This window comes from Theropithecus gelada, chromosome 19 (assembly GCF_003255815.1).
Source record: "Theropithecus gelada isolate Dixy chromosome 19, Tgel_1.0, whole genome shotgun sequence".
NCBI lineage: Eukaryota > Metazoa > Chordata > Mammalia > Primates > Cercopithecidae > Theropithecus > Theropithecus gelada.
This window is the reverse complement of record NC_037687.1, coordinates 37,768,741-37,796,517: the sequence shown is the minus strand read 5'-3', so window position 1 is coordinate 37,796,517 and position 27,777 is coordinate 37,768,741. Positions and strand designations below refer to the sequence as shown.

The 27,777-nt window shown below is 54.3% G+C and overlaps 1 protein-coding gene across 2 annotated transcripts in view; it reads left to right on the top strand.

Moving 5' to 3' along the window:
* MEGF8 (multiple EGF like domains 8) overlaps positions 1-27,777 on the top strand; it is a 52,123-nt gene that overhangs the window by 6,431 nt on the left and 17,915 nt on the right. For both annotated transcript variants that reach the window (XM_025366180.1, XM_025366181.1), the window contains exons 2-30: positions 1,456-1,619; positions 1,859-2,065; positions 2,860-3,040; positions 3,122-3,210; positions 4,379-4,794; positions 5,255-5,400; positions 5,525-5,647; positions 10,604-10,758; positions 11,059-11,178; positions 11,550-11,694; positions 11,779-11,942; positions 15,506-15,706; positions 16,737-16,937; positions 17,385-17,621; positions 18,436-18,554; positions 18,646-18,777; positions 18,864-18,977; positions 19,431-19,679; positions 20,148-20,347; positions 20,685-20,895; positions 20,995-21,244; positions 21,822-21,954; positions 22,990-23,237; positions 23,315-23,425; positions 23,574-23,692; positions 24,013-24,220; positions 24,658-24,838; positions 25,384-25,547; positions 26,333-26,477. In XM_025366180.1, coding sequence (XP_025221965.1) covers positions 1,456-1,619; positions 1,859-2,065; positions 2,860-3,040; positions 3,122-3,210; positions 4,379-4,794; positions 5,255-5,400; positions 5,525-5,647; positions 10,604-10,758; positions 11,059-11,178; positions 11,550-11,694; positions 11,779-11,942; positions 15,506-15,706; positions 16,737-16,937; positions 17,385-17,621; positions 18,436-18,554; positions 18,646-18,777; positions 18,864-18,977; positions 19,431-19,679; positions 20,148-20,347; positions 20,685-20,895; positions 20,995-21,244; positions 21,822-21,954; positions 22,990-23,237; positions 23,315-23,425; positions 23,574-23,692; positions 24,013-24,220; positions 24,658-24,838; positions 25,384-25,547; positions 26,333-26,477 — 5,133 coding nt within the window. The remainder of the gene's footprint in view (positions 1-1,455; positions 1,620-1,858; positions 2,066-2,859; positions 3,041-3,121; positions 3,211-4,378; positions 4,795-5,254; positions 5,401-5,524; positions 5,648-10,603; positions 10,759-11,058; positions 11,179-11,549; positions 11,695-11,778; positions 11,943-15,505; positions 15,707-16,736; positions 16,938-17,384; positions 17,622-18,435; positions 18,555-18,645; positions 18,778-18,863; positions 18,978-19,430; positions 19,680-20,147; positions 20,348-20,684; positions 20,896-20,994; positions 21,245-21,821; positions 21,955-22,989; positions 23,238-23,314; positions 23,426-23,573; positions 23,693-24,012; positions 24,221-24,657; positions 24,839-25,383; positions 25,548-26,332; positions 26,478-27,777) is intronic.

The following is a 27,777-nucleotide window of genomic DNA, read 5'->3' as shown; positions in this document are numbered from 1 at the left end:
TTGTCACCATTTCATGTGCATTATTGCTCCTCATGAGATTGCAGTCAGATGTCAGCTGGAGCTGCAGTCAGCTGAATGTTCACCTTGGCTGGACATCCAGGAAGGTCCCTCCCAGGGCTGGCAGTTGATGCTGGCTATCCGCTGGAAGCTCAGTTGGGACTGTCAGCTGGAATGCCTGTGTGTGGCCTTTTCTTGTGGCTTTGGCTTTTCTTTTCTTTTCTTTTTTTTTTTTTTTTGAGATGAAGTCTTGCTCTTGTCCCCTAGGCTACAGTACAATGGCACAATGTCGGCTCACTGCAACTTCCACCTCCTGGGTTCAAGGAGTTCTCCTGCCTCAGCCTCCTGAGTAGCTGGGATTATAGGTGCCTGCCACAACGCCCAGCAAATTTTTGTATTTTTAGTACAGTTGGGGTTTTGCCACGTTGGCTAGGCTGGTCTCAAACTCCTGACCTTGTGATCTGCCTGCCTTGGCCTCCCAAAGTGTTGGGATTACAGGTGTGAGCCACCGTGCCTGGCCAGCTTTGGTTTTTCATAGCATGACAGCTGTGTTCTGAGAAGGAGTGTTCTACGAGGCCCAGGTGAAAGGTACAAGTCCTCTTATGATCTAGCCTTGAAAGTTTCAGAATTTCTGCTGTTTTTTAATTGGTCAAGCAAGTCACTAAGGCTTTTCCCAGATACAAGGGGCAGGGAATTACCTTTCAGTGGCAGGAGTGGCCTATAAGTTTGAATCCACTACAGTACCACTATATCCCACTTTACAGATGAGGAGACCAATCCAGAGAGGGTGGGTTACTTGGCCAAGATCACACAGCTAGTAGCTATTCAGTGACAGAGCCAAGACATAAGCTCAGGCAGTCTGGTTCCAGAGTTTGTGCTTGTAGCCATCACAGTAAACAGAGGTGAGACTCTGGATGGGGACAGAGGGGAACTATGCTGCTCCAAGGTTAGGCCTCTCTTCAGGGGGAAGAAACTGGACTCTTCTCTTGAAGCTCTGTTCAGCGAGGTCCAGGGGACTGTCACAGAGGTGCTTTTCTCACTGGGATTATGACCTTGACCCTCCAGCCTGGACATGTCTGAAGCTCAGGCATGGACAGGAAGGGAGAGGCATCAGGAATACTGTGGCTTCTGCTCTGTGTGACCACTGGGATGGGGTTTTCTCTCTGCACTTTATTTTCCCATCTGAACGGTGGGGATGTTCATTCTGATCTCAGGTGACCTTTCTAGAGGTCTGGAATATTGTGATTCTTTCTCTGGGCACCTGTCCCTCCGGCTGTCACAGCCCTTGACTGCCCTAGGTTATGAGACTGGGAGCCCCTCCAAGGTGGGGTCCAGGTCTGACTCATCCTTGAGCCCCCAGCATCACCTGGAGCAGGGTTTGGTGTACAATAGTGGCTGCAGGGAGGTGTGGGGAAAAGGTCCGCTTTAGAGCTTAGTCCCTCTGTGCTCACCTCCCAGCCCCAAGCCCCCAGCACCGGATCCTGCTGGACTTCCTTTTCCTGGACACAGAGTGCACGTATGACTACCTGTTTGTGTATGACGGTGACTCCCCGCGAGGGCCGCTGCTTGCCAGTCTGAGTGGGAGCACCCGGCCTCCGCCCATCGAAGCTTCCTCAGGCAAGGTTAGTGGGGATGGGGCTGTGGGTAGATAAACCAAGGGAAATGGAAGAAGAAAGGAGGGACAGAGAGTCAGTCAGAGGGCATTCGAGAGCAGAGCACAGGGACAAGGGAAGGTGGAGAGAGGCAAAGGAAGGAGATGAGGCTCTGGGTCCCCCAGGATAGAAGGGGACAGGAGTGGGCCACCCTCCCAGGCCAATCCCCAGGCTCTGCCCACCTTACCCAACCCACCTTGTGCTTACAGATGCTGCTGCACCTCTTCAGTGATGCCAACTACAACCTACTGGGCTTTAACGCCTCATTCCGCTTCTCCCTGTGCCCGGGTGGCTGCCGGAGCCACGGGCAGTGCCAGCCGCCGGGTGTGTGTGCCTGTGAGCCGGGCTGGGGGGGTCCTGACTGTGGCGTGCAGGAGTGCTCAGCCTACTGTGGCAGCCATGGCACCTGCGCCTCGGTGAGCTGGTCCCCAGCCCTGTTTCCCCTGGGGCCCTGATGTGTGAGCACACTCTCCACGCCTATCTCCTAGGTCTGACCTTGCTCCTGCATGAAACTCCCCCCCCCCCCCCACCCTGCTCCATGATACCCACTTCCCTCTCCTTCCAGAGCTTGCCCCCAACCTGTTACTCCGACCCCACCCCACCTTCACCTGCAGGCCCTCCCCTGCTGAGCGTACCCCACTCTCACCTGTGAACACCACCCTCCTTCCTCCAGCCAGGCCCAACTCCGTCCTCCCATCCAGCCACTCTATGTGGCCTTGGACCCCCTGCCATGACTTCCAGCCTCGCACCGCTGACCTTTCGCTGAAGTTGTGCACACCCAGCTTTCAATCTGGATTGCGCTTTGAGCCCTCCCCGCCTTGACCTCCCCAGATCTGAGCTCTTTCAGTTCAGGCTGAATGTCAACCATGCTGTTTGTCTTCTCCAGCCTGCCTTCTTTCTGTCTTTTCTCCTTTTTCTCTGTGTGTCTTTTCCTTTTTCTGTTGGTCTTTTTTCCATCTGTCTGCTTCCTTCTGGTTGTGTCTCTTTGTCTCTTGTTTCTGTCTGACAATTTGCCTTTCCCCTCTTCCTGTCTCTCTCTGTCTTCTTTTCTTTCTCTCTCTTTCCATTTCCATCCTCTCCCTTCCTATCTATCTCTTTCTCTCTCCCTTTGTGCCTGTTTCATTCTGCCTCTTTTTGTCTTTGTGTCTCCTTTGTCTCTGTCCTTGTCTCTCTGTCTCTTATCTCTGTCTTTATGTCTCCTTCCCCACAGCCCCTGGGACCATGCCGCTGTGAGCCTGGCTTCTTGGGACGTGCCTGTGACCTGCACCTGTGGGAGAACCAGGGGGCTGGCTGGTGGCACAACGTGAGTGCTGGGGACCCTGCCTTCTCTGCCCGTATTGGAGCAGCTGGCGCCTTCCTGTCCCCACCGGGGCTGCTGGCAGTTTTTGGAGGTGAGCAGATAGGGCGAGTATCTGGGGTCTGGAGGCCTGGAAGCCTGTGGCCACATCATGAGACTGTCCACCCCTCCACAGGCCAGGACCTCAACAATGCCCTGGGTGACCTCGTCCTATACAACTTCTCCGCCAACACCTGGGAATCCTGGGACCTGAGTCCTGCCCCGGTATGACCCCTCCTCTGCCCTGGAGGAGCCTGTACACTCAATCAGACCCAGCTAGGGACCCCCAGACTGACCGCCTATCACCCAGTGCTCCCCCAGTTCCCGCAGCTTGATGTAGGAACCTACTTCTCCCTGTTTCTGCCTTTTCTCTCTGATTTTCTTTTTTCTTTTTTTTTTTTTTTTTTTTTTTTTTGAGACGGAGTCTCGCTCTGTCGCCCAGGCTGGAGTGCAGTGGCCGGATCTCAGCTCACTGCAAGCTCCGCCTCCCGGGTTTACGCCATTCTCCTGCCTCAGCCTCCCGAGTAGCTGGGACTACAGGCACCCCCCACCTCGCCCGGCTAGTTTTTTGTATTTTTTAGTAGAGACGGGGTTTCACCGTGTTAGCCAGGATGGTCTTGATCTCCTGACCTCGTGATCCGCCCGTCTCGGCCTCCCAAAGTGCTGGGATTACAGGCTTGAGCCACCGCGCCCGGCCTGATTTTCTTTTTTCTTCTTTTTCTTCCTTTATCTGCCTTTGTGTATCTTACTTTTCCACGTGTCTCCTGTCGCTCGATCTGTCTCTGTTTTCATCTGTCTGACTTTTGGGCTTCTGTGTTCTCCGTTTCTGTGTCTCCATTTCTCTGGGTCTGTTTCTGTCTGCCATTTGTCCCTCTAACTCGGTCTTCTTGCCTCTTCCCTCTCCTATTGTGTTCTGTTTCTATGAATCTGTCTCTTCTTTTCTCTTTCTACCGGTCTCTACCTTTCTCTTTGTCTCTGTCTTTATCTCGCCTTCTCTTTATGTTTCTCTGGCTCTGCATCTCTCTGTCTGAGCCTGGCTCTGGCTCCCTTGCTATGTCTTTTTTTTTTTCTTTTGAGACGGAGTCTCGCTCTGTCGCCCAGGCTGGAGTGCAGTGGCCAGATCTCAGCTCACTGCAAGCTCTGCTTCCCGGGTTCCCGCCATTCTCCTGCCTCAGCCTCCCGAGTAGCTGGGACCACAGGCGCCGCCACCTCGCCCGGCTAATTTTTTGTGTTTTTAGTAGAGACGGGGTTTCGCCGTGTTAGCCAGGATGGTCTCGATCTCCTGACCTTGTGATCCGCCCGTCTCGGCCTCCCAAAGTGCTGGGATTACAGGCTTGAGCCACCGCGCCCGGCCGCTATGTCTTTACCTCTGTTTCTTGTCTCTTCCTCACAGGCTGCCCGTCACTCCCATGTGGCCGTGGCCTGGGCCGGCTCCCTGGTGCTGATGGGTGGTGAGCTGGCAGATGGCTCGCTCATCAACGATGTGTGGGCCTTCAGTCCACTGGGCAGGGGCCACTGGGAGCTCCTGGCACCACCTGCCTCCAGCTCCTCGGGGCCCCCAGGCCTGGCAGGTCATGCGGCTGCCCTGGTGGATGATGTCTGGCTGTATGTGTCTGGAGGCCGCACCCAGCACGACCTCTTCTCCTCTGGCCTCTTCCGTTTCCGCCTTGACAGCACCAGCGGGGGCTATTGGGAGCAGGTGATTCCAGCAGGTGGACGGCCCCCTGCTGCCACCGGCCACTCCATGGTGTTCCATGCCCCGTCCCGTGCCCTGCTGGTCCATGGTGGACACCGGCCCTCCACTGCCCGGTAGGTGACCTGTCCCACAACCCATGCCCCACAGGCCAGGCCCAGGTCAACACCATAGGCCTTTAGTCTTTAGAGGTCTTTGCCCACTATTGGACTCCCGTGGTCTTTCAATCACTCCTTCCTTTGTGTATTTACTTATTCCTTCATTCACTCATTCACTCACTCACCCACTCACGCATTCTCTGATGTTTTATTCAATGTCTTGGTGAATTGCCTCCCACACACTCCCACCCATGTATCCATTCAACAGAGCCCTGCTTGGTGTCCACCCCTTGCTAGCTTATGCGGGTAACCCAGAGATGATTCAGAGTCCTGCCCACAGGGAACTTCTAGTTTGGAGGGGACATAGAGGCAGTCATGGTCAGTCTCATCCCTGGGTGATCACATGGCTCCTAAGAGCCTGAAGGAGGGAGAGGGACGCTTCCTGCCCTAAGCCCCTGCCCTGCTTCTCCTTTGATAGGTTCTCTGTGCGAGTGAACTCCACTGAGCTTTTCCATGTGGATCGGCGTGTGTGGACGACGCTGAAGGGGCGGGATGGGCTTCAGGGCCCAAGGGAGAGAGCTTTCCACACAGCCAGTGTTCTGGGCAACTACATGGTGGTCTATGGTGAGGAGGCTCCCCATCCTGCCTGCCTGCCGAGGGCCTGAGCCAACCCTGAGCTGAGGCTCCCTGCATGGGAGTCCCCACCTCCACCAGGCTTGCCAGCTATGCCCCTTTCCTTCTTTCCCAGGGGGCAATGTGCACACTCATTACCAGGAGGAAAAGTGCTACGAAGATGGCATCTTCTTCTACCACCTTGGTTGCCATCAATGGGTGTCAGGAGCTGAGCTTGCCCCGCCAGGAACCCCTGAGGGTGAGTGATCCCTGTTCTTCCCTAGGGACTCCCGAGGGTCCCACCTCCCTCCACAGTGATTCTGGACTCAAGCTACCTCAGTCTGTAAGGGTGAGCCTGACATCCAGGTCAGTTGGTGCCAGCCTCAGGAGGCAAGCCTGGGATGGAGATGGGACCAGGGCATCATCACTATGGAGATGGAGGCCCTTATGGCAATATCCAATGTGGGTTCCAATCCAGGTTTTGCTAGTTTCCAGCTGCCCCAGGGAAATGCCTAAGAGACAGCAACTTTTCCTTCTTTTTCATTTTCTTTTCTTTTTTTTTTTTTTTGAGATGGAGTCTTGCTCCATTGCCCAGGCTAGAGTGCAGTAGCGTGATCTCAGCTCACTGCGACCTCTACCTCCTGGGTTCAAGCGATTCTCCTGTCTCAGCCTCCTGGGTAGCTGGGATTATAGGCATGCATCTCCATGCCTGACTAATTTTTTTGTATTTTTAGTAGAGACATTGTTTCATCATGTTGGCCAGGCTGGTCTCAAACTCCAGACCTCAAGTGATCCGCCTACCTTAGCCTCCCAAAGTACTGAGATTACGTGTGTGAGCCACCGTGCTCGGCTTTTTTAACTTTCAATTTAGGTTCAGCAGTACCTGTGCAGGTTTTTTATATAGGTAAATTGTGTGTCATGGGGATTTGGTGTACTGATTATTTCATCACCCAGGTATTAAGCGTAGTACTCAACAGGTAGTTTTTTCTTGTGTTTGTTTGTTTGTTTGTTTGTTTTGAGAAGGAGTCTTACTCTGTTACCCAGCTGGAGTGCAGTGGCGCAATCTCGGCTCACTGCAACCTCCACCTCCTGGGTTCAAGTGATCCTCCCGCCTCAGCCTCCTAAGTAGCTGGGAGTATAGGCGCATACCACACCCAGCTAATTTTTTTTTTATTTTTAGTAGAGATGAGGTTTCACCGTGTTGGCCAGGCTGGTCTTGAACTCCTGACCTCAGGTGATCTGCCAGCCTCAGCCTTCCAGAGTGCTGGGATTACAGGCATGAGCCACCGCGCCCAGCCCCAGTAGGTAGTTTTTTTGATCCTCTCCCTCCTCCAACCCTCAGGTAGGCCCCTCAAGAGTGTTGTTCCCTTCTTTGTGTCCATGTGTACTCGATGTTTGGCTCCCACTTGTGAGAACATGCAGTGTTTGGTTTTCTGTTCCTGTATTAGTCTGCTTAGGATAAGGGTCTCCAGCTCCATCCATGCTGATGGAAAGAACATGATCTCATTATTTTTTATAGCCACATAGTATTCCACGATGTATATGTACCACATTTTCTTTCTTTTTTTCTTTCTATATATTTTTTTGAGATGGAGTTTCACTCTTGTTACCCAGGCTGGAGTGCAATGGCATGATCTCAGCTCACTGCAACCTCCACCTCCCAGGTTCAAGTGATTCTCCTACCTCAGCCTCCCGAGTAGATAGAATTACAGGCGCCCACCACCACACCTGGCTAATTTTTGTATTTTTAGTAGAGATGGGGTTTCACCATGTTGGCCAGGCTGGTGTCAAACTCCTGACCTCAGGTGATCCACCCGCCTTGGCCTCCCAAATTGCTGATATTACAGGCGTGAGCCAATGCGCCCAGCCTCCATTTTCTTTATCCAGTCTATTACTGATGGGCATTTAGGTTGATTCCATGTCTTTGCTATTGTAAACAGTGCTGCGATGAACATGCACATGCATGTGTCTTTATGTTAGAACAATTTGTATTCCTTGGGGTATATACCCAGTAATGGGATTGGTGGGTCAAATGGTAATTCTGTTTTAAGTTATTTGAGAAATCTTCAAACTGCTTTCCACAATGCCTGAACTAATTTACATTCCCATCAGTAGTAGTAAGCATTCATTCCCTTTTCTCTGCAACCTCACTCACATGTGTTATTTTATTTATTTATTTATTTATTTTGAGACGGAGTCTGGCCCCGTTGCCCAGGCTGGAGTGCAGTGGCGTGATCCTGGCTCACTGCAAGCTCCGCCTCCTGGGTTCACGCCATTCTCCTGCCTCAGCCTCCCGAGTAGCTGGAACTACAGGCGCCTGCCACCACGCCCAGCTAATTTTGTTTTTGTATTTTTAGTAGAGACGGGGTTTCACTGTGTTAGCCAGGATGGTCTCGATCTCCTGACTTCGTGATCCGCCTGCCTCGGCCTCCCAAAGTGCTGGGATTACAGGTGTGAGCCACTGCGCCCAGCCGCATGTGTTATTTTTTGACTTTTTGATAATAGCTATTCCGACTGGTGTGAGATGGTATCTCACTGTGGTTTTGATTTGCATTTCTCTCATTATTAGTGATATTGAGCATTTTTTTCATATGCTTATTGGCCATGTGTATGTCTTCTTTTGAAAAATGTCTGTTCATGTCCTTTGTCTACTTTTTAATCAGATTGTTTTTTGCTTGTTAGTTTATTTAAGTTCCTTATAGGTTTTGGATATTAGACTTTTGTTGGATGCGTAGTTTCCAAATATTTTCTCACGTTGTTTTATTACTCTGTTGATAGTTGTTTGCTTACTCTGTTGATAGTTCTTTAGCAGCAACTTTTTCAAGATCACGGAAGATAAGTGACAGAGCCAGCATGGCTATCCCCAAACAACCATCTGTATAAAACTATCACTTAAGGCCGGGCGCGGTGGCTCACGCCTGTAATCCCGGCACTTTGGAACGCCATGGCGGGCAGATCATGAGGTCAGGAGATCGAGACCATCCTGGTTAACATGGTGAAACCCCATCTCTACTAAAAATACAAAAAAATTAGCTCGGCATGGTGGCGGGCGCCTGTAGTCCCAGCTACGTGGGAGGCTGAGGCAGGAGAATGGCGTGAACCCGGGAGGCGGAGCTTGCAGTGAACCGAGATCGCGCCACTGCACTCCAGCCTGGGCGACAGAGTCAGACTCCGTCTCAAAAAAAAAAAAAAAAAATTTTGGCTGGGCGCAGTAGCTCATTCCTGTAGTGCCAGCACTTTGGGAGGCCAAGGCGGGCAGATCATGAGGTCAGGAGTTCGAGACCAGCCTGGTCAATATGGTGAAACCCCGTCTCTACTAAAAATACAAAAATTAGCTGGCGTGGTGGTGGATGCCAGTGGTCACAGCTACTCAGGAGGCTGAGGCAGGAGAATCACTTGAACCAGGGAGGCGGAGGTTGCAGTGAGCCGAGATCACACCATTGCACTCCAGCCTGGGTAACAGAGGGAGACTCCATCTCCCCCCTCCAAAAAAAAAAAAAAAAAAAATTTTTTTTTTGTAGCCATTAGACCTGACTATGTTGCCCAGGCTGGTTTTAAGCTCCTAGGCTCAAATCATCCTTCCATCTCAGCCTCCCAAATAGCTGTGACTCTAGGTACACACCACCACACCTGGCTAATTAAAAAAAAAAAAAATTTTTTTTTTTTTTTTTTAGAGATAGGGTCTTGCTGTGTTGTCCAGGCTAGTGTTGAACTCCTGGCCTCAAGCGAGCTTCGTGAGACCCAGCCTCCCAAAGTGCTGGGATTACAGACGTGAGCTACTACGCTCAGCCATATTGTCTTTCTTATAGCAGTGAGGGTCCTGTCTCGGGGCCAGAGGAGTCACCAGGGAGGAGATATGGAGAAATGTTTCACTCTTATTAGATCAGACACTGCTTTGAAATCGGATGAAAGCCACATGCCCTCTCTTCAAAAGATACTTATACCCACAGATTGGGTGTATCACTTCGGGGACTTGTGGGCTTCCCAGAGTCCCATCTGTTCACTCCTCCTCCCTGAAAAGGAAAGAGAGGAGAGGGCAGGTGTAAGGAAGGAACCTTACCACTTAAGGAATGGGGAGGAGGAAAGGCCCTAGAGGAACCCTGTGTGACCATCAGTAACAAAGTCCAGACCCGGTGTCTGAGGCCCTCATTCTAGGTCTCGTCTGCCTATCCCTTGGTCCCCTTCACTGGGCAGGAGTCAGGAGTGTGATGTTTCTGGAGGCCTCTTCCTGCTTCGCAGTTTGTGATTCCCTGGGCCAAGTCCCACACGTTTACAGTGCATGCAGGTCGGTAAGAGGGTAGGGAAGTCACCATTCACTGACCACTTACCTGTCAGTCAGGATTCTTGGCTGTAACTGACAGAAACCCAACCCAGCTGGCTTAAGCGAAAAGGAGAATTTCCTGGCTGACTTGAGTGAAAACTATAGGGCCTATCTTCAGGCTGGGCTGGATCTAGGTGCTCACAAAATGGCATCGGCCACTTCTCACTCAATTTTTCAGCTGGGTTCACTTCAGTCTCTTGCCTTGTGTAGATGGTCACAGGCAGCTCGTGGATTACCTCCTACTGCTGTAAAATGCCCAGAGAGAAGAGAGTGTCTTTGCCCCAAGAATTGAGAATCAGGCCCTGTACCCCTCCCCGAGCCAGTCACTGAGACTGATGGGCCTGGGCTAAGGCCTCACTTCTGCCAGAACCAGGGACAACTCCACCTAAGTCTCATGGACTGGGAGAGGGAAAGGTTGGTTTTCCAGAGGAAAATCAGGCGCTATCATCAGAAGAGAGGCTGGTGCTAGACAGACAAAAACAGGAGACTGAGGCAGCCTGCTGGGGGCTCAGCAGATTCTTCCGTCCTCCCAGCTCCTTGAGGACGAGATGATGGTTCTTTTTATAGAGGAGGAAACCAAGACTCAGAGTTCAGTCTCCTGTCCAGGATCACACAGCTAGTCAGTAGTTGATCCACAATTTGAACCCAAGTAAGTGGTAGACCCGGGATTTGAACCCAAGTCTTTCTGACCCTAAAGATCAGAAAGATGATTTGGGTAGGGGTGAGGGAGCTCAGCTTGTTCAGGGCCAGGTGGGCTGGGAGAGTGTCCTTGGGTAGGTGAGGTTGAAGCAGCCACCAGAATAGAAGGCTGGACTGTGGCCCAGGAGAATCGGGAGCCATGGAGGTGGTGGAGGGGCTGAGAGTCTAATGTCATTGGGGTCTCTATTCCTTTAGGCCGAGCAGCGCCTCCCAGTGGTCGGTACTCACATGTGGCTGCGGTGCTTGGTGGCAGCGTCCTGTTGGTGGCTGGCGGGTACAGCGGCCGGCCCCGTGGGGACTTGATGGCGTACAAGGTGCCCCCCTTTGTATTCCAGGCACCTGCCCCTGACGTGAGCACTGAGGTGACAGGGAAAGGGTGGCTGGGGGAGGAGGTAGCAGGGTTTCCACAGGTGAGGGGAAAGGTAGGAGGGGATCCCTGGGAGAAGGAGGGGGGATCCCTAGGGCCATGAGGGAAGGGAAGGAGATCCCCAGAGCAGAAGAAAGAAGAGCTAGAGGTCCCTGGGCCTGGGGGAGGAATGGATGGACGTGCTGAGCACTCAGGGTCCTCTGGGATAGCTAAAGCGAACCGGGACTTGGGAGGCCGGCCCAGGCCTGAGAGGCTTGTCCTCCATCCCCTTGCCTCCCTGCAGTATCACTTGGACTACTGCTCCATGTACACAGATCACAGCGTGTGCTCCCGGGACCCGGAATGCAGTTGGTGCCAAGGAGCCTGCCAAGCTGCACCCCCTCCTGGGACCCCCTTGGGGGCTGTAAGTGACTGCCCTAGACCCTCTGTTCCCTAGCACAGACCTGCCCTCAGTGTCTCCCTCTGCCTAACCAGCTGGACAAGGACTTTCCCTCAACTGGGAGACTTGTTTTCATGCCGAAGATCCTCCTTCCTGATTCCAGACCACGGAGCCTGAATCTTTGCCTATCCCACCCAGCCCGACCCTTTTGAACCCGTGACCCCATCCCCGCATTCCCCGTCCTCTGAATCTCCCACATTCCAAGTCGTCTTTCAACTCCCTGTTCTTCAGTTTTTTGGCCCTTTCCATTGCAGGACCCTGTATCCACAGCCCTTCCTTCCCAGATCTCTTGAGCTCCAGTGGACAGTGAGCCCTTCCCCCTCTCCTCCTTGCAGTGTCCAGCCGCCAGCTGCCTGGGCCTGGGCCGCCTCCTGGGTGACTGCCAGGCCTGCCTGGCCTTCAGTAGCCCCACAGCCCCTCCGCGGGGACCCGGCACCCTGGGCTGGTGTGTGCACAATGAGAGCTGCCTCCCTCGGCCTGGTGAGTGTCCACAGCAGTGGGCTGGGGGGAGGGGACCGAAGCACTCCACACTGACCCACCAGCCCCCACCCCCTGTCCTCTCAGAGCAGGCCCGCTGCCGAGGGGAGCAGATCTCAGGCACAGTGGGCTGGTGGGGGCCTGCGCCTGTCTTCGTCACGTCCCTGGAGGCCTGTGTCACCCAGAGCTTCCTGCCTGGCCTACACCTGCTCACCTTCCAGCAGCCGCCCAACACCTCCCAGCCTGACAAGGTGGGTAGGAGGTGTGGCCTTCAGTGGGGTGTTGATGATGATCCTAGGGTTTGTTTTTTCTCAGATGCATCTTTATCACTCTTGTGTTTACTCCAAAAGTCTTTACATTCAAGGGTCTGATTTTCCTTATGGACTTTATTCTTTATTTTTATTTTTATTTTTAGAGGGAGTCTCACTCTGTCACCCAGGCTGAAGTGCAGTGGTGCAGTCTCGGCTCACTGCAACCTCTGCCTCCTGGGTTCAAGTGATTCTCCTGCTTCAGCCTCCTCAGTAGCCGAGGTTACAGACGCCCGTCACTGTGCCTAGCTAATTTTTGTATTTTAGTAGAAGACGAAGTTTCACCATGTTGGTTAGGCTGGTCTTGAGCTCTTGATCTTAAATGATCTGCCTGCCTTGGCCTCCCAAAGTGTTGGGATTACAGGCGTGAGCCACTGTGCCTGGCCTCTTTATAGATTTTAAAAAGAATTTTTGCACTGTGGTAAAATACAGATAAAATTTTTCATCAGTGACATTTAGCACATTTACAATATTGTGCAACCATCACCACTATCTTGTTACAGAACATTTTCATCACCCCAGAGGACAACCCTGGACTCACTAAGTAGTCACTCTCTATTCCACTCTCCCCCGAGTCCCTGGCAGCCACTTATCTGTTTTCCATCTCTGGATTTGCCAGTTCTGGACATTTCATGTACATGGAGGCCTATGCTATGTGGCCTTTTGTGTCTGTCTTCTTTCACTCAGCATAGTGTTTTCAAGGCTCATTCATTTTATAACTTCATTCGGAAAGGAACTCTGTTCCTTTTTATGATTGAGTAATATTCCATTGTGTAGCTGTACCACATTTTGTTTATCCATTCGTGTCAGCTGATGGACGTTTGGACTGTTTCCATCTTTTGGCTATTGTGAATAATGTCGCTGTACACATTGTGTACACTTGTGTACACATTTTTGTTTGAACATCTGTTTTCAATGCTTGTGGCTGTATACCTAGGAGAATTGCTAGGTTATATGGTAATTCCATATTCATCTTATTGAGGAATGTCCAGACTGTTTTCCACAGTAGCTCTTTATTGATTTTTTTTTTTTTTTTTTTTTTTGAGACAGAGTCTCTCTCTGTCTCCCAGGCTGGAGGTGCAGTGGCACGATCTTGGCTCACTGCACCCTCCAGCTCCCGGGTTCAAGTGATTCTCCTGCCTCAGCCTGCTGGGTAGCTGGGACTACAGGCACCTACCACCAAACCCAGCTAATTTTTTGTATTTTTAGTAGAGACGGGGTTTCACCATGTTAGCCAGCATGGTATCGATCTCCTGACCTCTTGATCCACCCGCCTCAGCCTCTCAAAGTGATGGGATTACAGGCGTGAGCCACCACGCCTGGCCTCTTTATTGATTTTTAAAATAGCTCATATATTCACATGGTTGAAAAATCACAGTGATATGAAAAGTCACTGGGGCTGGACACGGTGGCTCATATCTGTAATTCCAGCACTTTGGGAGGCCGAGGTGGGCGGATCTCTTGAGGTCAGGAGTTTGAGACCAGCCTGGGTAACGTGGCAAAACCCCGTCTCTACTAAAAATACAAAAATTAGCTGGGCGTGATGTCGGGTGCCTGTAATCCCAGCACTTTGGGAGGCTAAGGCGGGGGGATTACTTGAGGTCAGGAGTTGGAGACCAGCCGGCCCAACATTGTGAAACCCCGTGTCTACTAAAAATACAAAAATTAGCCACACGTGGTAATGCGTGCCTGTAGTCCCAGCTACTTGGGAGGCTGAGGGAGGAGAATCTCGAGCCTGGGAGGCAGAAGTTGCAGTGACCCAAGATCATGCCACTGCACTCCAGCCTGGGCAACAGAGTGAGACTCCATTTTAATTAAAAATAAATAAATAAAAGGCTGGGCGCGGTGGCTCGCACTGGTAATGCCAGAACTTTGGGAGGCCGAGGCAGGCGGATCACAAGGTCAGGAGATCAAGATCATCCTGGCTAACACAGTGAAACCCCGTCTCTACTAAAAATACAAAAAAATTAGCCAGGCATGGTGGTGAGTGCCTATAGTCTTAGCTACTCGGGAGGCTGAGGCAGGAGAATGGCATGAACACGGGAGGCGGAGCTTGCAGTGAGCGAGATCGCTCCACTGCACTCCAGCCTGGGTAACAGAGTCTCAAAAAAAAAAAAGAAAAAGAAAAAGAAAAAAAAAGTCATTAAATGGACAGTGTCTCTTATTTACCCAACTCCCCACCCCTTAAGTGGTCCAGAATTATCTAGCCCCAGCTTGGCTGCAACTTAAGGCCACCATACCTCCCTGGAAGATCCATTTGGGTTTCTTTGATCTCATTCCAGAATTTACCTATTCAAATACAAGGAAGCATGACATCGTATCATTTTTCTTTCACACGAAAGTAACATTATGAATACTACATGTGACTGCTTCCTTTTTTTCTTCCTGGCAAGCTTCCTCTAACAGAACTTGAGAAACATTCTCGTTCTTTTTTTTTTTTTTTTTTTTGAGATGGAGTCTCTCTCTTTTTTTTTTTTTTCTTTTTTGAGACGGAGTCTCGCTCTGTCGCCCAGGATGGAGTGCAGTGGCCAGATCTCGGCTCACTGCAAGCTGAGATGGAGTCTCTCTCTATCGCCCAGGCTCGAGTGCAGTGGCAAGCAATGTCAGCTGACTGCAACCTTGCCTCCTGGGTTTAAGTGATCTTCCCACCTCAGCCTCCCGAGCAGCTGGGATTACAAGCATGTGCCACCATTCCTGGCTGGTTTTTGTATTTTTTTTTGTTTGTTTTGAGATGGAGTTTCACTCTTGTTGCCCAGGCTGGAGTGCAATGGGGCAATCTCGGCTCACTGCAACCTCTGCCTCCTGGGCTTGAGCGGTTCTCCTGCCTTGGGCTCCCAAGTAGCTGGGATTACAGGTGCACGTTACCACTCCAGGCTAATTTTTTGTATTTAGTAGAGATGTATTTCACCATGTTGGTCAGGCTGGTCTTGAACTCCTGACCTCAAGTGATCTGCCCGCCTCGGCGTCCCAAAGTGCTGGCCGTGCCTGGCTTTCATTCTTTTTTTTTTTAAAACAGTTGTATGACATTCCATTTACATTTGTAGTTTATTTAAATAGCCTCCCACTGGTGAACACTTGGACTATTCCACTGTTCTGCTATTACAAAATCACACACCAGGAAAATAAATCTTGCACTTTGTCACTTTGAATATTAGATCTGGGCTTTGAAGTGCTTAGCTGAAAAGGTGAGGAGTTGGATAAGAAGACACTGAAGTGTCCAGTCCTGGAGTTTTAATGTGAGATGGAAATGGCGAGAGGCCAGGGGTAAAGGTGGGCTCTGGGACCCTGTTGTCTATTGTCTGAATTTAGGTCTTGCCTCTTTTCCCAGAGTGACCTTTGACAAGCCACCTAATCCCTGTCCCTCGGCCTCAATCTCTTATTTGGTAAAATGGGGAAGAAAGTTAGGTTGACCAGTCTTTTCTGGCTCTGATGTGGCCTCAGGGGTGTGGAGACTTGGGGACAGTCCAGAAAGGGACTCACGTATACACCCATCCCTGGTTGCATAGGTGTCGATTGTCCGCAGCACGACCATCACCCTGACACCCAGCGCAGAAACAGATGTGTCCCTGGTCTACCGTGGCTTCATCTACCCAATGCTGCCTGGAGGGCCGGGTGGGCCAGGGTCTGAGGACGTGGCTGTGTGGGCCCGGGCCCAGCGCCTACACGTTCTGGCCCGGATGGCCCGTGGCCCTGACACAGAGAACATGGTGAGGCTGCCTGGGACATTCAGGGGGGTGTTTATGGTAAATATGGGAGCTAGGGGTGTGGTACAGGGCATCTGTGGTGATTTGAAGGTTCTGGGGGAGGACTGGGGAGAAATCAGAGGCAGGAGATGGATTATTATTAGTATTTTTTTTGTGTGAGACAGTCTCACTGTGTTGTCCAGGCTGGAGTGCAATGGCGCAATCTTGACTTACTGCTACCTCCCCCTCCCAGGTTCAAGCAATTCTCCTGCCTCAGCCTCCTGAGTAGCTGGGATTACAGACATGCACCATCACGCCCGGCTAATTTTTTTGCATTTTAAGTAGAGATGGGGTTTCACCATGTTGGCCAGGCTGGTTTGGAACTCCTGACCTCAGATGATCTGCCTGCCTCAGCCTCCCAAAGTGCTGGGATTATAGGCGTGAGCCACTGCGCCTGGCTGGGGGTGGATCTTCAGTAGAGGAGGCAGGGTGCTGAGGTTTTCAATTGTGAGCAGAATTTGAGGGAAACTTTGAAGGAGGTGAGGAAGGTCTGAGTCAGACCTGAAAGGCCCCTGAAGGCCGGGCGTGGAGGTGTACACCTGTAATCCCAGCCCTTTTGGAGGTAGGGGCAGGTGGATTGCCTGAACCCAGGAGTTTGGGACCAGCCTGGGAAACATGATGAGACATCATCTATCCAAAAAATACAAAAATTAGCTGGCCATGGTGGCATGCACCTGTAGTCCCAGCTATTTAGGAGGCTGAGGTGGGAGGATCACTTGAACGTGGGAAGTTGAGGCTGCAGTGAGCCATGATTGTGTCACTGCACTCCAGCCTGGGTGACGGAATGAGACCCTGTCTCAAAAAAAAAAAAAAGCCCCTGAGGAGGAGGAGGGTCCCTGGGGGTCTCACCTCGGAGGTTCTCAGGATCTAAGGAGCTCTGAGGCCCTCTTCTTAGGAGGGGGTGGGGTACAGGGTGGGTTTGGAGGTATCAGGGGTCTGAGGAAGGAATGAGAAGGGTTCTGAGGCCCCTGCCTGTCACTCACCCCTACCCCAGGAGGAGGTGGGGCGCTGGGTGGCTCATCAGGAGAAGGAGACGCGGCAGCTGCAGCGCCCTGGGTCTGCTCGCCTCTTCCCCCTGCCTGGGCGGGACCACAAGTATGCAGTAGAGATCCGGGGCCAGCTGAACGGCTCGGCAGGCCCTGGGCACAGCGAGCTCACTCTGCTGTGGGATCGGACTGGTGTGCCAGGAGGCAGTGTGAGTACCCAGGACCCACCTCCAACCCTAGCCACAGGCCCCAGCCTCAGATCACCTGGGCTTTCTGAACGCCAGACCGCAAACTCTGAAATCCCTAGATTCTGGCCTCGGACTACTTAACTCTTGGCCTCTGAACTCTGAACCTCCCCTTGAACCCTGTGGCCCCTGACCTCTGCCCATAGACCCTGACCTGATCCCATAGTTTGACCCTTGTCTTCTGACTCCTCACCCTTGACCCTGCTGACCCTGACCTCTGCCCTCCATACTTTGACCTATAATAATCTCCAGATTCCTCCAGACCCTGGACCTCTACTGATTTCCTAAATCCTGACTTCCTATGTGCCTGAGTTCTCAACCTGAGTTCCAAACCCTTACTTTCAGTTAGCCCCAGACTCTGACCCCTGCCCCAGACCTTGACTGCTGCCCCTCCTGTGACCCCTTCCCCAGGAGATCTCCTTCTTCTTCCTGGAGCCCTACCGCTCGTCGGCCTGCACCTCCTATTCTTCCTGCCTGGGCTGCTTGGCAGACCAGGGCTGTGGCTGGTGCCTGACCAGTGCCAGCTGCCACCTGCGCCAGGGTGGAGCCCATTGCGGGGATGACAGGGCTGGTGGGTCCCTGCTGGTGCTGGTGCCTACCCTCTGCCCACTCTGCGAGGAGCATCGGGATTGCCATGCCTGCACCCAGGTGCCTGTGGGACCACCAGGGGAGGTCACAAGGTGGAGGCAGCCAGAGCAGGCAACAGGCAGCCAAGGGAACTCCTGGTCGGGGGCGTGGGGGAAATAGCAAGGGCTTTTGTCGTTGATCAGCAGAGCCTGGTGGGGAGGGTGAGATGGAGCTAGAGAGAGAGGTACCTGGGAGTCAGGACTCTCCCTGTTGCAGGGGCCAGAGAATGCAACTCCATCCTTTTCCACTAGCGGGGAGTTTCTCAGCACAGGCACTGGAGCCCAGGAGTAGGCCTTCAGGCCTGCCAGCTCCTAGTGATGTCAGGCAGCCCTCAACACCCTGCTTCCTCTTGCTCCCTGGGAGGGTTTGTTTCTTTGTGAGTTAAGGCTCCAGGCTCTCAGTCCTTGCTCTGTCTCAAACAGTGAGGCTTTCTGTTTCTCTCCCCTCACCCCACCACCATCCAGGAGCTCAACAGAAGTCCCAGGATTGTACTTCAGTGGCTCTGGTTGGGCCTTGTGCAGGCTCCTGGGCCAATGACTGGAGTTGGGGGGAGGGAGTGTGGCCCCTTGCCCACCTCTGGATCCTGAGGATTGAATCAGCCCCACCCGGACCACACAGAAGGGGCGCTGTTGCCCAAAAGAGAGAGTCGGTGCTGGGCAGGCAGATCTATGGGTGTCTGTGGCTGAAGGGAGGGGTCCAGAGATGCAGGCAGCTGGGGAGGGAGATGGCCTTGCAGGGACAGTCTGCAGGGTGGGGCAGGGGGTGAGATAGGCACTGGGATCCCAAAGGAGATGGCTGAGTGGGGTTCTGACTCCTCTGCCCAACTGACCCCCAGGACCCCTTCTGTGAGTGGCATCAGAGCACCAGCCGCAAAGGAGACGCGGCATGCAGCCGGCGGGGCCGGGGTCGGGGTGCCATAAAGAGTCCAGAGGAATGTCCCCCACTTTGCAACCAGTGAGTCTGGCTGGGTCCAGGGAGTGGGTGGGTGGTGCCCACGGATGTGGGCTGGCTGTGGAGTGACCTGGCCACCCGCTCCCCGCCCCAGGCGACTGACCTGTGAGGACTGCCTGGCCAACTCGAGCCAGTGCGCCTGGTGCCAGTCCACCCACACCTGCTTCCTGTTTGCCGCCTACCTGGCCCGGTACCCACACGGGGGCTGTCGAGGCTGGGATGACAGGTATGGTCCCTGGGGCAGGGTTAACAGAGGAAGATCCCCACTGGCAAGGGGCCGGGGCTCTGACCCCCACCCCTGCCATCCTGCAGTGTGCACTCGGAGCCACGGTGCCGGAGCTGCGATGGGTTCCTGACCTGCCATGAGTGTCTGCAGAGCCACGAGTGTGGCTGGTGTGGCAATGAGGACAACCCCACACTGGGACGGTGAGCCCAGGCGGGCAGGTGGGCAGGGTGCCCGGCTGTGTCCTTCCTCCATGACTGGTCATTCTAATAGCCTCTTTGCTTCTCTGCCCTCTTGCCCTGACCCCATCCCATGGCCACCTTCCCTTTTCCATATTGTTTTTCTGTTGTTTATTTTACCCTCCCGCTCTTTTTTCTCAATTTTTCCTCCTTTGCCGGGTCTCTGCAACTCGTTTTCTTTCTCCTTGTCTGTTTCTGTCTCTCTGTTCTCCTTTTCACTGCATCTCCGTCTATGTCTCTCTTCTGTCTTCCAAAATTGTTTTTGTCTTCGACTTCTCCTGGTTTCTCTGTCCCTCTTTCCAAATCTATATTTTCGTCCCTCTCCTTGCGATTGGCCTCCTCTCTCCCTGTCATTGTTTCTATGTATGGCTCCTGTTTCTATGTTGTCCCCTGCTTCTTCACTCTCTCACCCCACAGGTGCCTACAGGGGGACTTCTCAGGGCCCCTCGGTGGGGGTAACTGCTCCCTGTGGGTGGGGGAGGGCCTGGGGCTTCCTGTGGCCCTCCCTGCCCGCTGGGCATATGCCCGCTGTCCTGACGTGGATGAGTGTCGCCTGGGCCTGGCCCGGTGCCATCCGCGGGCGACCTGCCTGAACACGCCCCTCAGCTACGAGTGTCACTGCCAGCGGGGCTACCAGGGTGATGGCATCTCACACTGCAACCGCACGTGAGTGAGGTGGGGGTTGCTATGGAGATGTCGCCCCAGGCTGGGGCACATGGAGGTGGAGGGAGGAAGCCATCATGGCACTGGGTCCTTTCCTGTGGAACTAGCATCCCTAGTTAGCCAGGGGTTTACCTTGCAGACTAGGTCCTCGTTAGAGTGACAGGGTCCCCAGTGTAACCCTGGTTACCATGGAAACAGGGCACCCATAGGCTGTGGGCCATAGTCTTCAGCGTTGCCATGGAGGCAGAGGACGTAGTTGAAAGAGGTTTTCACAGTGGTGCTATGTGGTTGCTATAGAGACAGGCGTGGTGATGCATGGAGTTACCTTGGAGACAGGGTCACCCACGTAGCGCAAAACCATGGAAACAGCCAGTGGCTTTGATGGTGTCATGAGGTGGGTGGAGGTGATGAGGTGCTTTAGGGGCTCTGGGCCTGCCTGGCGCTTTCCCCACCCCCAACACGGCCCCTCAGGTGCTTGGAGGACTGTGGCCATGGTGTGTGCAGCGGCCCCCCGGACTTCACCTGCGTGTGCGACCTGGGCTGGACATCAGACCTGCCCCTGCCTACACCCGCCCCGGGTCCCCCAGCACCCCGCTGCTCCCGGGATTGTGGCTGCAGCTTCCACAGCCACTGCCGCAAGCGGGGCCCTGGCTTCTGCGACGAGTGCCAGGGTGAGCAGCCCTCGTCCTGGCCCCAGCCTGGACCCAGGGAGCCTCCTCCCTTCTTGGGGCTCCAGCTTGCTCTTCTTGGAGGAGGCCTCAGTGTCCCCTCATGCAGCTCTGGGTCCCCTGCCCCATTCCTGTTCCTGACTCAAACAGGTTTCAGTGCCACCCATCACTCTGGCTGGGCTTCACTTCCCCGTCTTGGGACTTGCTGTTTACCCTGATCTGGGCCTTGGTTTCTCACCTTTGAAGCAGCTGGGTGGGGTCAGGGTTTAGCTGACCCAGTAGGCCTGGGCTTGTTTCCACCCTTGACTTGACTCTATCCCACCTGCTGGGGCCTCCACAGACTGGACATGGGGAGAGCACTGTGAACGATGCCGGCCCGGCAGCTTCGGCAACGCCACGGGCTCTAGGGGCTGCCGGCCCTGCCAGTGCAATGGGCACGGGGACCCCCGCCGTGGCCACTGCGACAACCTCAGTGGGCTCTGCTTCTGCCAGGACCACACCGAGGGTGCCCACTGCCAGCTCTGCTCCCCAGGCTATTATGGGGATCCCCGGTGAGCCAGCGGGCCAGCCAGGGCTAGGTAGGGTGTGCTTGGGGATACAGTGGGGAGGGGCAGGACTGGTCTGACACTGGCTCTCCTCCATCTCCCCAGGGCCGGTGGTTCCTGCTTCCGGGAGTGTGGAGGTCGAGCCCTCCTCACCAATGTGTCCTCAGTGGCACTGGGCTCACGCCGGGTCGGGGGGCTGCTGCCTCCAGGTGGCGGGGCTGCGAGAGCCGGGCCTGGCCTGTCCTATTGTGTGTGGGTTGTCTCAGCCACTGAGGAGCTACAGCCCTGTGCTCCCGGGACCCTCTGTCCCCCACTCACCCTCACCTTCTCCCCCGACAGCAGCACCCCCTGCACGGTGAGCACTGAGGAAACAAGGGTTCAGGCCCATGAGCCAGAACCATGTCGCCTGACCCAGTCTGCATCCCCAGACCCTGACCCCAGTGTTGCTTTTTTGTTTGTTTGTTTGTTTTTGTTTTTTTAATCCTTCAAAACCCAAACTCCTCCTCAGATCCCCAGTGCTTTGTTCCTAGGCCCACAGACAGACCCTCCCACTTCCCAGATAGCTTCCGATTTCCTCAGCTCCCATCTCCAGTTCTCCAGATCCTCAATCTCCCCATTCCCAGACCAGGAATGGTAAATTGTTACACCTTGTGCACCAACTCTGATTGATTGGTACTGACTGCCAGGAGCTGCATGTGGAGAAAGAGGCTTAATGCAAGAGGTGCCTGATAGATGAGCCATGTCTACTTTGGACACAGGAAGGGGAGTGGTTGCCTCCCTGCCATAGTTTGACAGTCTCCCCTGGATGTTCAAACAGCCCATTTCCCAGTCTCAGATTGCCTCCCCCTCTTGAACCTCTCCTTCTCCCAGACTCCAGGTGCCCTCGTTCTCATCCTCATTGTCTCCTAATCCTCGATTCTGCACCCCTCTAGCTGAGCTACGTCCTGGCCTTTGATGGATTCCCACGCTTCCTGGACACTGGTGTTGTCCAGTCGGACCGAAGCCTCATAGCTGCCTTCTGCGGCCAGCGACGGGACAGACCCCTCACTGTTCAGGCCCTGTCTGGTACGGGGGCTGGGGAAGTGGGACCTCTTAGTCCTGGGCTATGTATCCCTTGCCCCCGAACTCATCACCTGAAGTGGGCGCAGGACCTGGGTCTGCCACTGCTTGTGGGGTGATGTAGTCCCTCACCATCTCTGGACCTCATTGTCCTTAGTTGAGAGGAAAATAGGATTGTGTTGGCTGAGCTATGTCTGCAGAGAGAAGGGCTGAATGAGACATGTCTCTGGGGCACATAGAATGTGGCTGGTGTGAGGACTCCACACCACTCACTCTTTCCAGCTAGACTGGAGTGTAGTAGTGCAATCTCAACTCACTGCAACTTCTGCCTCCCGGGCTCCAGCGATTCTCCTGCCTCAGCCTCCCAAGTAGCTGGGATTACAGGCATATGCCACCATGCCTGGCTACTTTTTGTATTTTTAGTAGAGATGGGGTTTCACCATGTTGGACAGTCTGGTCTTGAACTCCTGACCTCAAGTGATTTGCCCACCTTGGCCTTCCAAAGTGCTGGGATTACAGGCATAAGCCACCATGCCCGGCCTATATATATAACTTTATTGAGGCATATTTTATATATTGTAACATATCAAGTAATTCCTGTCCCACCTGCCCCCAAATCACTATCTTTTCTAAAGAGATCCAGTCTTATGTAAGGGCAGTAGGAGTTGTAGAAGGTTTGGAGCTTGCTGAGGACAGGGCCCAATTCACGTTTTGAGGAACACTGGGCCACCATGAGTAGAGAGGAGTGTAGGCAGCCAGGAGGACCAGTAGGGGATGGGTACCAGTGTCTAGGTGAGACGGGACTTGGGCTTGGATAGCAGCTCAGGAGGTAGCTATCAGTTGGTGAGAGATTTAGGCTTGAAGATCAATCTTGATGGGTTGGCCGAGGGAGGGGGTGCAGACTGGTTCATCCTGGCGATGATTATGAATAATATGGTGCCTTCCTTCCCCGCCCAGTCACACTGGGTTTTCTCAGCATCTGGGGTTGGATGGGGCCAGGAGCGTGGCTTTGCTACCAGCCTCTGGCCTCTCTCCCCACAGGGCTGCTGGTGCTGCACTGGGAGGCCAATGGCTCCTCATCCTGGGGCTTCAATGCTTCGGTGGGCTCCGCCCGCTGTGGGTCAGGGGGTCCTGGGAGCTGCCCAGTCCCCCAGGAATGCGTGCCCCAGGACGGTGCTGCAGGTGCGGGGCTCTGCCGATGTCCTCAAGGCTGGGCTGGCCCACACTGCCGGATGGCTCTGTGTCCTGAGAACTGCAATGCCCACACTGGGGCAGGAACTTGTAACCAGGTACAGGTGGGAGAGGTCAAGCCTGGTGGGACAGGGCTGGTGATCAGGGCTCCCCTGACTCCCTTGTCATCCCCCAGAGCCTGGGTGTGTGCATCTGTGCCGAAGGCTTCGGGGGTCCTGACTGCGCCACCAAGTTGGATGGTGGGCAGCTGGTCTGGGAGACCCTCATGGACAGCCGCCTCTCAGCCGTGAGTTGCGGGTACCCACTGTCTAGGGATGGTTGCCCCCAGGTCGTTCTCCCACCTTCACTCCTGGTACCACCCCTACACCCTACACCCAGGCCTGGCACTTTGTCCTGACCCTAGCCTGATCCCTGACGTCCTCACCCACCCGTAGGACACTGCCAGCCGCTTCCTGCACCGCCTGGGCCACACCATGGTGGAGGGACCTGATGCCACCTTGTGGATGTTTGGGGGCCTGGGCCTGCCCCAGGGGCTGCTGGGAAACCTGTACAGGTGAGGACTGCCCTAGGCAGGTGGGATTCACGAATGAGAGAAGGTCACCTCGGGATGCTAAGAGTCACCTCAGAGGAGTGCAGAAAAGCCTCTAAAGTAAAGGACAGCCCAAAGGATACTGGGACAGTTGTCACAGGAGGCTCACCCAGGGACACTTGGGGACCAGAGTACTTATTTAGGTGATGCTACCCCAGGGAATGGTGAGAGGACTGTCATAGGAAGGTCACCCCATGGGATGCAGGGACATCTGTCAGGCAGGGTCACCTTGAAAGATGCTGAGATGATTATAATGAGGCTGCTTTTCTGCACCCTGGCCCCAGGTACTCAGTGAGTGAGCAGCGGTGGACACAGATGCTGGCGGGAGCTGAGGACGGGGGCCCAGGCCCATCGCCCCGCTCCTTCCATGCAGCTGCATATGTGCCTGCTGGCCGTGGTGCCATGTATCTGCTGGGGGGACTCACCGCTGGGGGTGTCACCCGTGATTTCTGGGTCCTCAACCTCACCACCCTGCAATGGCGGCAGGAGAAGGTGAGCAACTCTCCCCAGCCCACTCCCCAGCCCTTCTGCTGGGCCCTGACAGAGACAGCTGTGGTAGCTCCTGCCAGCTTCACCCCCAGAGGAAACAGAAGCCCTGGACTTGAATTTCCTCGGCCATCCTGGGGCACACTGTTGTCTCGAGCCAGTCCTGGGCTGGGACACAGCTTCACTCAGCAGCAGAAAGAGGCCAGGGGAGCAAGGGCTTCCCAAAGCCACACTTCCCAAAGCCACACCAGGCTTGGGCAGGTGGAAATGCCAAGGGGCCCACTGTGCACCTGCCAGGACCCAGGCTGGTCTGACTGGCCCCTGGGGGGTCACTCCTTCCTTAGTACTTCAGGGAGGACTCTGGGGGGCTGAGGATCGCTTCTACCCACAAGGTGACCCCTGACCTCTAGCCCCATCGGTGACCTTGGCCCTCCATCCCTCAGGCCTCCCAGACCGTGGAGCTGCCAGCCGTTGCTGGTCACACCCTTACTGCCCGCCGAGGCCTATCTCTGCTCCTGGTGGGCGGTTATTCCCCGGAAAATGGCTTCAACCAGCAGCTGCTTGAGTACCAGCTGGCGACCGGCACCTGGGTGTCAGGAGCCCAGAGCGGGACACCCCCCACAGGTGGGGCTGGGGACCGGGAGGGGACAGCTCCCACGGACCTCCCGGGCATCCAGGCTTCCTGTGGGCTCTCCGTCCACTCCTGTGCTCTGTGGCCACCTGTTTCCCTCTCTTTCCTGCCCCCACGCAGATTCTCAGGACCCCCTCTTGAATGTTCACGTTCTCTGTCTGTCCTTCCCAGACTCCATAATTAAGTGCCCACTCCTGGCCACATGTGGCCACCGTCCCCCGCCCCCAGGCTCTGAGCTCCCTGCTCCTCAGGGTTTCTTCCTCAATCTCACTTCCTTTCTTTGATCGCTGTCCCCTAGACATTCTGGATGCCCTGTCTCCCTCCTGAGAGCCTGGTAGAACTTCCTGCCAGTTGAGGACTCCCTTCTCTTTCCCAGAGTCTCTAGTGATTGTCTGTTCGAACCCAAGTGAGAGGGATGGGTGGAGAGAGGCTCCCAGGCCTCCAGCCTCAGTGGTCACTGAACAGGGGGACCGGGAGGTCAGTGGGATCAGTGGTGTTGTCAGCCTCTCCCCCAGCCTGTCACCCTGCCCCTCACCAGGTCTCTACGGTCACTCCGCCGTCTACCATGAGGCCACCGACTCCCTCTATGTGTTTGGGGGGTTCCGATTCCATGTGGAGCTGGCAGCCCCATCCCCCGAGCTCTACTCCCTGCACTGTCCTGACCGCACCTGGAGCCTGCTGGCCCCTTCTCAGGGGGCAAAGGTCAGGAAAAGAGGCCCAGACCCATGGATGTATGGGGCAGGAGGGAGGGGCCCTCTTTCCCAGCGCCCCAGGGACTGGCTCCATCCCGGATTCCTGCTTCCCCTCCTTTCTGTGTTCCCTAACTAAGCTGATAACCCCACATCTCCCCTGCTTCCATCCCTGATTTAGAGGAGAGAACCTGAGGCCGGGAGGTCAGAGGCATGAGCTCTGCCCAGCTCTGTCCTGACTTGGTGTGGCCCTGGCAGGCCCCTTCCCCGTCCTGGGTTTTTCCACTCATACAAAGCAGGACCGAGGCTCCCTGCTCTTTCTGCCTTCAAGGCCAAGGAGAATGTGTGTAGGAGGGCAGGGAGCCCTGTCTGCACTGGTTAGAGAGGCTGGTGGTTTCAGTCTACACGTTTCCAAGCCCGTCTTGGGGGCAAGGGGCTAGAAGCAAGAGACTTGAGCCTAACCCCCAGGACGCCCCCACTGTCTCTAGGGAGATTGTGTGAGGAATGTGGGTGGCTTATCTCAAGGGGTCTGGGCTAAGTTCCTAGGGAGCAGCCTGGGTCATGGGGGTTCCGGGAACTCAGGAAGGAGATGGTTCTGTGGGCTGCTCTTGCCGGCACAGGAGGTTTTCTGGAGGAAATCTCACCTCACCTGAAGGAGGTGAGATTTGATGAGAGTTAGGATTGGGTGGGCTGCGGGGGGCAGGTAGAGAAGTGCAGGGGTGACTGGAGGGCTGAGAGGGAGCAGAGGACAGCTCTGACAGCTGTCCTGCCCGCCCCCCTACCCCGTCTCCCCAACAGCCCCGTCCCCGGCTTTTCCATGCCTCAGCCCTGTTAGGGGACACCATGGTGGTTCTTGGGGGGCGCTCGGACCCTGACGAGTTCAGCAGCGACGTTCTGCTCTACCAAGTCAACTGCAATGCCTGGCTTCTGCCCGACCTCACCCGTAAGTCCCCATTGTGGCTCCCAGGAGGCTGAGGCACATTGAGGAGGAGCCCCATACCCGTCCTGGGACTCCCACTCCTCAGGAGTCACTGGGCCCCTGTAGACCCACTGGCAGAGCTCCCTTCCTTCTATGTTATCTAAACACCAGGAGATGCCCTCCTTCCTTTTTTTTTTTTCTTAGAGAAGTTTATTTTTTATTCTGACTGTAAAAGTAACAATGTTCACTGTATATAATTTGTAAAATAGGAAGGAAAAAAACACCCATAATCCCCCTCTCTAGCGACAACCACTATTAGACATGGGGGTGTTTCCTGCCAGTCTTTGCTGTTCATAGGTTAGAAGCGTGCCTGTCACTTGCCTTTTTATTTCAATGTTGTGAGTGACTGTTGTGAGTGTGCTTCTGCGTCTGTCTTCTTTCCTTTTTGCTTCTCTCTCTGATCCTTTGTCTCTTTTTCTGTTTTTGTTAGAGACAGGGTCTCACTCTGTGCCCAGGCTGGAGTGCAGTGATGCTATGTTGGCTCACTGTAGCATCTGCCTTCCAGGCTCAAGGAAGCAATCCTCCCTCCTCAGCCTCCCGAGTAGCTGAGACTACAGCACGCCACCAGGCCTGAATAATTTTTCTTTTTTTGTAGAGACACGTTTTTGCTGTGTTGCCCAGGCTGTTCTTGAACTCCTGGGCCCAAGCAGTCTACCTGCCCCAGCCTCCCAAAGTGCTGGGATTTAATTCCCTTTTTCTCTTAATCTATCTTTTCCACTACTTCATGTCTCTCTCTCTCAATTTTGTTTTTGAGGATTTAAAAAAATTGAGGTGAAAGTCGCATAACATAAAATTAACCATCTTTTTTTTTTTTTTTTGAGATGGAGTCTCGCTCTGTCGCCCACGCTGGAGGGCAGTGGTGCGATCTCGGCTCACAGCAAGCTCCGCCTCCCGGGTTCACACCATTCTCCTGCCTCAGCCTCCTGAGGAGCTGGGAGGTCAAAATTAACCATCTTAATGCATTGGTGGGGCCGGGCACAGTGGTTCATGCCTGTAATCCCAGCACTTTGGGAGGCCGAGGCGGGTGGATCACGAGGTCAGGAGATCGAGACCACCCTGGCTAACACGGTAAAACCCCGTCTCTACTAAAAATACCAAAAAATTAGCCGGGCGTGGTGGCAGTCGCCTGTAGTCCCAGCTACTCAGGAGACTGAGGCAGGAGAATGGCGTGAACCTGGGAGGCGGAGCTTGCAGTGAGCCGAGATCACACCACTGCCCTCCAGCCTGGGCGACAGAGTGAGACTCCATCTCAAAAAAAAAAAAA